The sequence below is a fragment of the Lycorma delicatula genome, chromosome 11 (genome assembly GCF_047948215.1).
Source record: "Lycorma delicatula isolate Av1 chromosome 11, ASM4794821v1, whole genome shotgun sequence".
NCBI lineage: Eukaryota > Metazoa > Arthropoda > Insecta > Hemiptera > Fulgoridae > Lycorma > Lycorma delicatula.
This window is the reverse complement of record NC_134465.1, coordinates 59,439,429-59,449,535: the sequence shown is the minus strand read 5'-3', so window position 1 is coordinate 59,449,535 and position 10,107 is coordinate 59,439,429. Positions and strand designations below refer to the sequence as shown.

Here is a 10,107-nt window from a genome sequence, read left to right as displayed (position 1 = left end):
TTTTTTCAAATTTTGATTTTAATTTATTTAAAATCAATTTTAGTGAGTATTTTAATTATTAAAAAAGTCCACCTGATGTATAAGCCTGACAATTTCAAAAGAGTTATTTTGTCATAAAAACACAAATAGTATTAAAATCATTGAAATTCATTCATGAATTTGGAAAATGAATTGTATACCTTGGGATTCTAATTAACAATTCATTACTGGTTTTTTTAAAATTAATTTGAGGGATGGTCACTCCGGAATATGGTAATAAAGAAAAAAGAAAACATAAAAACAATAGTGCAACTTTTAATTTTCATTAAAAAAAAGAAAATAAAAACATCTAAAATGAAATCTGTTCATAATAAAATACATTTAACTACTTTTTTAACATAATTTTTAATGACCTTATAATTACATTAAAATACAACAAAATGATTATAAAAGAAGTTGATAAAGATTACAAAGTAATAATTACAGATAATTACTACAATACTGATCAGGGATGCAACAAATAACATAAACATTTTTTTATCCATTGTTTAACTACTATTTACTCATATCTTCTTATGATTATGCAATTAATTATTATTTAAGTTTGATGAAAGAAAAGTGATACATACATGATTAATTAATTAACTGATTGAAAACGTGTTCTTTTAAAGACATTATAATAATTACATATTCTTAAAATCTCCAGTACCTTCTAACATTAATATATTTGGATTCTCTTTTTCAAAATCGGTAGGTTCTCTCTCACGTTCATCTTGTCCCCATTCACCGAGTGTCTTCATTACATCTGGTTGTTTTTTTCTTTCTTCTTCTTCTTTCTACTAACAGAAACAAAAATAACCACCATGACAAGATCATTTCTTAATTAATATTAATATCTTCATTAATATTAATTAATTATTTTTATTAACTCAACTTAAATACACATTACTTATGAATTGAGGTATGAGAATGCTGAAATGTAATGAATATAAACTCATAACTCACAAATAAAAAAAAGATTGTCAAATAAAACAAACATGGCATAAAAGTACATTTTATTTGCTACAAAAACTTACATTTATTTTTCCATATGCTTACCATTTACAGCTACATATTTCTCCCAACGTGAACAAGTTTTCTTATTCTGTCAATGAAGAATGTTGATGGTCTTTTATTGATCTGCTGTCAGTGCATTTTTTAGTTACTGAACTTTAATGAATATTTTTTAATGAATAACTTTATTATCCCCCTTTAATTGAGAAAAGGATAGAAAATCAAAGGGCACCAAATCTGGTGAGTATGGAGAATGTGGAATAGGTTCAAATTTCAACTTAACAACAAACTTGAACACAATGTGTGTGGCTATGCATTATTGGTTCCTAAGGTGCTTAACATATATTAATGTAATATGTGTCATATAGAATTTACAGTTGACCCAGTTTCCAGGTTCGGTGTTTAGGAATTCAGAAGAATGTTACGGGAACTCTTTTTTTGCAGAGTTGTATTTTGATTTTTTTTATTATGGCAAATTATGGTGCCAGTATTCTACACTCTGCCATCTTTCTTCTGAGTTCAAATGATGGACCCAAGTTTTGTCTCCCATCACAATATTGGTAAGTCATCTCCCTTGTCACAATAATATTTTAGAAGGAGTACACAATATTCCTTTTGTTGTTGTTTGTTCTTTTCTATGAATTTTCATAGCACTTACTGTGAACAGATTTTATGGTAGCCTAGTCGGTACTACTCATTTTTTTGATGTGTCTGTATGGGTGGCGATGAAATGTTGAGAGATGTGACGATCATTTTTAATTGATTCATCCACCTCCTTTTGGTGATTCTCATCTATCACAGAAACTGGTTGACTATTGTGAAGTTGGTTTATCTTTAAAATTTCTTTACCAGGTTCTGATGTATGTATTGCCCACCTTTACACAGTAACTCCATCATCAGTTTCATCATTGTAAACGGCTTTTAGGCGAGGATGAATGTCATTAGTGTTCAATTTTTCTGCAGTTAAAAATTCCATCACTGCACATTGTTTCAAACATATTGATGAAACAATGGTTACTGAAAGAAAATGAGACGGTGTGGATCACAAGTTTTAGAATTTTATTAATAGGAGAATGTAACTAGAAGATGGCAACACTTGTCACTTTGTGGGACATTTTGTTTTACTGTTATGTTCCAGTGTGCATTGCATTTCAGCTGTTTCTCATAACATAGAATGAATTACCAATGTTTATGTTTATATAGACAAAAATTGACTAATGTACCAGTTAATTTTTAGATTTGTATTTGTTGCAATTATATAGTTTTCTAATGTTTATAGTGTTTATTTTTGAATCAATATGAAGTTTTATGATCAACATTATGTATTACAAACATAAATGAAAAAAGATAAAGATAACTTTGTAAAAAAAAAATCATATTGCAAAGCACTACCACACTTAGAATTATATTACATAATCTGCCTAAAGAGATAAATTAGTTTTTTTTATGCATATTATTTGTAGTTAACAGCTAGCTTATTTTTTTTAAAGAGAAATCCTAAATATATTTATTTAACCCAAACTCAAGTAATTTCTTCAATAAGACTTTTTTTATTACATAATTTTATTTTTTAATTTAATGTAAAAAAAAAATATGTAATTCAAAAACTACTGGGAGAAATCTTGTCAGCTAGAGAGAGGGGTGGAAGATAATATGAAAATTTAATTTAATTTCTTTTAGTCTGTTGGAATACATAAATAACTTTAATCAATTAAAAGTTCTAATTAAAGAATACAAATATTTGATGGTAGATAATAATAATAATAACAAATCAGGATATCAAATGATGACTCAACAAAAATAATATTGACTAAAATTTAAGAAAACAAAGATGAAGACAAATATAAAGACATACTAATGGTCCTTCAAAGTGCTTATTAGAATATAAATGGCAGTGAAATACTTTGAAAAGAAAAAACTTATTTAGTGTAAATTTTACAATATTATATATATATATATATATATATATTTATTTAGTGTATGGCACCAAAACACAACACCAATTACAGTCAAAAATTACAACAAATTAATATAAGCTACTGATTCTGGAGTCACCATCAGCTGTCCTGGGGCAAACTTCTGTGATGTGTTTAACAGTTTGATTTTCACCACACTCACTAAGGGGAGTCGGTGTTTTACCCCGTTTATACAGGAAATAGGCGCACCTACCATGATGAATTCGTATTCTGTCTAGCGTTGACCATGTCTTACATGGCAAGTCAAAACCCAGCGACTTTTGAGTAATACATGGGATTTGGTTATTCCGCTTTGTGGTCCATTCTCGATGCCAGGTGTCAGTTAGGTTAAATCCTTTCTCTGTGGCAGCAATTGCTGTTTTGATAGGTGGCTTTCTAGATTGAAGGCGACCATGATTAGCATCCTCAATGTCCTCATGTATTGGTAGGTTTCGATTGTCCATAATCTTCTTGTACTCTCTTATAAGAGTGCAGGTTTGGGGGTGGTATGTGGCTCAATACTGGGAGCCATTCCACAGGAGTAGATCTGATAACCCCGGCAATCATTCTCATAGTGTTATTAAGGTGATCATCAATTCTATGAACATAAGTTAAGCCACACTGGCGCAAAATATTCTGCAGCCGAGAAGACGAGGTTCAGAGCCGATATTCCCCACGTTGTTCCACACAGCTTATGTATAATGTTGTTTCTTGCTTTCAATTTCTTTGCAGTTTTCATTAGGTGCTCCTTAAATGAAAGCATTCTATTAAGTGTCACACCTAGGTATTTTGGTGTCTTATTGTGAAACAGCCTTGTATTCTCGAATAGAATATTAAGCTCCCTATGAGCGAACTTGTTACTTAGATGGAAGCATGACACCTCTGTTTTACTAGCATTTGGTTGGAGGCGTCATCTTTGGAAGTACCTTCCCAGTTTCTCCAGGTCAGCCATCACCTCCTCTGAATCTTCAAATGATCTATTTTGTTGTTAGCACCCAGTCATCGGCATAGCCATGCTTTTTAGATCTTGTCTCTGGCATGTCTACAACATAGAAGCTGAAAAGGAGAGGCGCAAGTACCGACACTTGTGGCAGGTCATTCTTTAGTTTTCTTGGCGAGTTTATATCGGATCCCATGACAACTTGGAACAATCTGTCATTCAACATGTTATTAAGGAAGCGAACTGTTAGTTTGTATGGGATTACATGGAGAACCTTACAAATCAATAATAATAATAGTACGCTATACTAGCAAGTCTGATGGGTTGTATGAAAGAGTATAAAAAACACATTTAAATAAATCAACTAATTGAAATAAATTAGATCAGCAAAAGTTATAACCAATAATGAAGTTAGTTATATAAGTATTTAGTAAACACATTTCTCTTATAAACATTACAAGTTGACTACTGAGGTTTGCATCTGTCTCGTCAACCGAACTGTCTGTTGAGATCGGCAAGCAGGGTTTCTTGCACTATGACATCATCCGATTATTAAATAGTATGACAAATTTGTATATCAAATGCAAACACAACAGACTAGTCATAATAAAATGACTAGTACACTAGACAAAGCAATTTGCAAGGGTAAATTTTTCATTCATGTATTGTACATTATTAACTCATATTTATTAATAACCTTACTTAAATAAATGAGTCATTCAAATCTGCTTAACAAACTCTTTAATAAACAATCATAAATAATAATAAACAATAATACCTGATATATTCTAGTTGATGTAAATCGATCTTAAATCAAATTTAAATTGACATAAAATGATTTTAAATAAGAATGCTTCCATAAGAGAAACTTCATTAAAATAATGAACACAAAAAATAGGTAAAATGATGTGTTACTATTCAATTTTGGGAGAAATTCTTAATAATCTTCATCATTAAATGGGCTTTCTAAATGTTGGATCAACTACTTCCTTTAAAAATCTAATCTATCTTTGCCAAATAATAATAATAAAAAAAAAAGAATCATTTGAATATATTTACAGCACAAGTTGACATTTTGGAAAGGAAAAACTCAAAGTCCTTGTTTTTTTTTACAATTAAATTTATCTTTAATTATTTTTTAATGTAATTCCCTCTTGACATCCAAGAATTTCTGAGGTTGGGAGATAAGCTTAATGATCTCATAATTTGAAAAACTCTGCCGCCAGCTGGGAAAATTTTTGGTGGATATTACCATCAATCTAAAAATGTTTTCTGCTCACAAATTTATTTTATTTCATAAAAAAGATGATTCAGATGTTAAGTATATAAAGGATGGTCCAATATCTCCTATTGAAAATGTTTCAACTGTTCTGCTGTGTTTTGAGCAATGTACAGATCTTGTTTCATTAAATATATTATTTTTTTCTTCAGTAATTTGACAGGTTTTATGCAGCTCTCCAAAGATTCCCTATGTAGTGCCAGTTGTTTCATTTTGGTATACCCCCTACACATCCTACATCCCTAACAATTTGTTTTACATATTCAAAACATTGGCTGCCTGCACAATTTTTCCCATCTACCTGTCCCTCCAATATCAAAGCAACTATTTCCGGATGCCTTAATATGTGTCCTATTAATACTATACTTGTCAAAAATTTATTAATCTGTTTGGGTCCATCCTGATCATATGCCCCAAGAAATTAACCTTCTTTGTTTTACTGTTGTTTTTTGGTCATCATGATTTTGGTAGAGACCTCCTAGTTAAATTTCAGTATATATCCTACTTCTGTTACCCTTTAGAATATGGATTTTCCGTAGTAAACTCCTTTTGATCTTGACCAATTTTTTGAGATCGGTTAGGTGTAATGTTTCAGTGCTATATAAGATTATTAATCTTACTACAGTTTTATAATGTTTTAGTTTTGTGATTTTGTTGAGTTTCTTATTTTGGATTTCTGATGATAAATTTAAGCTTCTCCAGTTTTAATATTTTATTTTCAATTAACGCTTTACCTATTCCTGTTGTGCTTATAATAATTCTTAGGTACTTACTATGGTCAGTGAAATTTATATTTCGTATTTAATCTGTATTTTCTTTTGTGTGAATGATAGGATGTTGGTTTGATAATAATTCCTATCTTGGTAAAAGATGGGAATTTTATTTTATTTTTAAAAATTTTGTCTTTAAAAAACATTTCCTACAATTGTTTTTGTATAACATCCGTTTGGTAATTTACAAGTTAATTTTGCTTCATGATGTTACTGAAATAAATTATTTTGGCTTAAATAGAAAGTATTTAATGTAATTAATTAGTCAGTTAATAGAATTATCATGTGAGTAGTTGATTTTTTTGTTCGGTGTTATTTAATTAATTAATTTCTTAAATAATTAACAAATATATATAAATTTAACATAAATTAACTTCTTACATATTAACTTAATTTAAATTGAAATTACTCGATACATCCCATTGGGTAATTTAATTTTACACCCAATAAAAAATTCAACAAATATCTGTTGAATCCAACTTTTTTTGTTTTATTCTTATTTTCAAAATCTTTATTAACATTCATTTAGAATTTTAAAAACAAAAATTATTCGCCTGGATAGATGAGAAGGAGTTTCTTATATATATATATATATATATATATATGTGTGTGTGTGTGTAAAAAAAATACGTCGCTTGAAAAGTAATGTGTAATTATTCAATATTTGTTTTAATTTTCACTAAAATTAATATGCATAATTAAAATTGTTTTTTATTGCTCAACTATAATTGAAACAACAGGTTTGGTTATGCTGTACGTGCGGAATTGTGAACCAACTGTAAAATACAAACGAAGATAAATGGACACTAATTGTAATAAAACAGTGTCATTGAAGCAAAAAGTCCTTTTTTTTTGTTAAATGACTGTTATCTAGAGAACAAGTTACCCATTTTTTTTTCTTTTAAACCTTTTATAAATTTCATTCAGTTGGTTCATGGGAACCATAAAGAACATGTTTTAAATCAGCGACTCAAAATATTATTACATGAAGGACATTAATAACAAATCGCTCATAAACGGAGTTGCTTGGATAAATTTTCATCCTAGGCAATCTAAAAAAAAAAAAAAAATATTCATATTGCTCTCTCTCTCTCTGTGTATGTGCGCGCGCGCATGCTCTTGGTGTCTGTGTGTGTTTATTTATTTAAGTTTACTTTTATTCTCTCTTTCGTCATTATATCGCATTCGTGTTTCTTTTGCAGTTCATTCCAGTTAGCTTTTCTTCTCTTTTAACGTTTCTTTCTTGTATATATATATATATATACATATATATACAAAATACAATACATGATACGACATGTATGTGTCGTATCATTACTCTTTCTCTCTTTAACTAAATTACCCTCTTCTTTTCTCTTTCTTTCTGCTATGTTATAGCAGGTTGTCGTCCAATGCATAACGGTCTTTACTTCAGTAGCTGTTCTTCCTGTTTTAGATATCGATTTGACGTGAATACGTTTTAAATTTATGACGATACAGTACGTAATGTTACACTCTACACTGTAATCTTCTATTTAGTCTTGTGTATTTTTTTTTAATTTTTGTTTCAGTTAATGATTTTTTTTTGCCAAGTTTATGATGAGATATATATATATATATTTGTCTATTGTTTCTATACATTAAAAAAAATCATCAGAGCGGAAAATATTTAAAAAGAATTATGAAAATTATTTTTTTTATCATTATGTTTTGATTAAAAAAAAAACCTTTTCATTTTATTATAAAACAGGTTGATTTTCTTTTCTTTTTTTGCATTTTGATATTGGTTTAACTGTTATTAATATCTTTTGATAATTTTAATTGTCGAATAACAATTATATCTTACGCAATTTTATTTATATATTTGTGGTGTAAATCGTTATCGTTACTTGAAACGTTGTATGTATTTCCCCCTTTTCAGATATAGTTACGGCTAATATTTTATCATTAATCATATCTCTTTCTAGGTCTTACATATTTTCTTTGCCGAGTCGGAAACTATTATCCGAAGTCTTCTTCAGATTTCTGTTTTAAAATGTTATTTCTAAAAACCTGATAAAATGGATTAAATAATAATTTACGTAATCAAAAAATATTAACCGTTCTAGAATTTATTTTTTTGAATGCTAAATTAAATTCCTGTTTATACGTACATTTTTATTTTTTTTAATCGTGTACGATTGATTACTAATTTAACTTTTGGTAGTTAAAATATATCTCTATAAATTATACAGTGGTTCCTAAAAATAATAAGAATTTGTGCCAGGTTTATTTGCGAGAAAAGTAAGGAGTAAAGTGTATTTCCATTGTCTTCGCCTGTTCGTTTGCAATTTTTTCTTTCTTTTTTTTTTACTTATCAGCATGGGAATTCCACCGTAAAGCTGATAATTGATATCGAGCCCTTTTATTGAAAATATAATTTGGCTAAAGTCACATATATCAAAATCTTTTGACCACGAATAAATAAAAATCAATTCAAAAAAATATAATAAACATTATAAGACCTCTTTATATTTGTTTTGATAAATTCCAAAAATATTTTCCATCAGTATCAATCATTTGTGTTCATTTAACATATTCCAGACATCCTATCATCATCGAAATACATAATCGCTAAATTGAATCTTCTCAACACACAGTTGAATTTGTGGTGGATCCCTAACCGTGCGGGAATCCTGGGTAACGAACGTGCGGATTCAGATGCTAATGATGCATTTAGCCAGCCGTCTTTTAACACTCCGAGTTAACAGCTACCGATTTTATTAATGTCATTAAACATTTGCTTCGAAGGCGGCAACGTGATTGGACTGCTACAGTGGATAATACAACTCCTTACATCAAAGATACCGTGTTACCGTGCGACTCTTCGTGCAGAAAAATTCGAAAGGAAGTGGTCTTCTACCGATTGCGATTAGATCATACCAGAGCTACTCACGGATAATTGATGTCGCAGGAAACGCGTCACTGTGCATACGATACGAATGCCGCAATTTAAATTGCCAAGGACCATACGGCGCATCCTAGGAACACACAATTCTAAAGATTGACCTTGAGCTTTATTGATTGTGATTGCAAATGCCAATCGAATTGGGAATTGCAATCTTTTAAATTAAAATGTTGTATCGGTCGGGATTATGGGTATTCGAGAAATGAGGACATCTTCACCTTTGAAAGGCCCCGTTAAAATCGTTGCTTCCACTACGTTATTCATCGATTTCTTAACTGCAAGTCGCGTGCCGTTGCAGAGTTTTGGCTGATTAACATTCCGCAACAGGATAATTATCATTTTTTGATCGAACCGTTGCTAGAATCAATCTAATGAGGAATGTTTTCCCAGTTCCTCCTGGCACATCCAAGAAGAAGGCCCCCCCAACTCCGTCATTTATCATTTGCATTATGCGATCGTAAATGCCTTTCTGTTCACGCGTTAATTTGGGAATGTTTAATCGGATATATGACTGAAGATCACCGATGTTGTAACTCTGTTCACGGCGTAAATCCACATCAAATGAAGCAATCGCAGCTCGGGTGGGTGCGGCATTCCCAATTGACTAAGAACTTTATTTGCAATAGCTAAGCACTTGTCTTCAATATTTATCAATGCTTCGTTGTAAATGCCTTCTGTAAATTCCATGGTCATATTGGTATTTTCTAGGCGTACTCTATGCAGCAAAATATCCTCAGCCATATGCGATCGATATCTTTCCCATAACTCTGTGGGAGATGAAGGGACGCAAGCGGTTAATATAATTGCGAATAATGCGCGAATTTGGTTTGGATGTGCAGTGTTGCACGCGTCATTAATACATATATCCCACTGTTGGTCGTTTTCTAATAAATTCAGAGCTTGGTGAAAGGCGCAGCTCAATCACGACCTGATCACACAAAAGTACCTTGATTAAAGTGAATATTTAATTCAGATTGTATAATAATCTGAATCAGATGCAAGTGGATACTTTTTTTTTTTTTTGTTAATAAACAATGTAATTGGGAACAGGTATTGTTTCACATGTGAGTGCGGTTGTCGTTGGCTAGTATGGCGAGTGTTCCCCTCGCTTCCGGCAGATGGCGCGGTCACTGGTACACAGCTGATCGTTAAAAAAACTGTGTTCTCGCGGTCGCGGGTATGTGACTGATGCGAAAAATAGATAA

At 30.7% G+C, this 10,107-nt stretch overlaps 1 protein-coding gene across 2 annotated transcripts in view; it reads right to left on the bottom strand.

Moving 5' to 3' along the window:
• Positions 1–274: 274 nt before the first annotated feature.
• LOC142332021 (FK506-binding protein 59-like) overlaps positions 275–10,107 on the bottom strand; it is a 100,233-nt gene continuing 90,400 nt past the window's right edge. Inside the window, exon 9 of one of the 2 annotated variants that reach the window (XM_075378091.1) lies at positions 275–815. In XM_075378091.1, the coding sequence (XP_075234206.1) occupies positions 663–815 (153 nt within the window). In that variant the 3' untranslated portion in view covers positions 275–662. Of the gene's footprint in view, positions 819–10,107 lie in introns of both variants that reach the window. The other variant, XM_075378094.1, reaches the window with a different exon arrangement.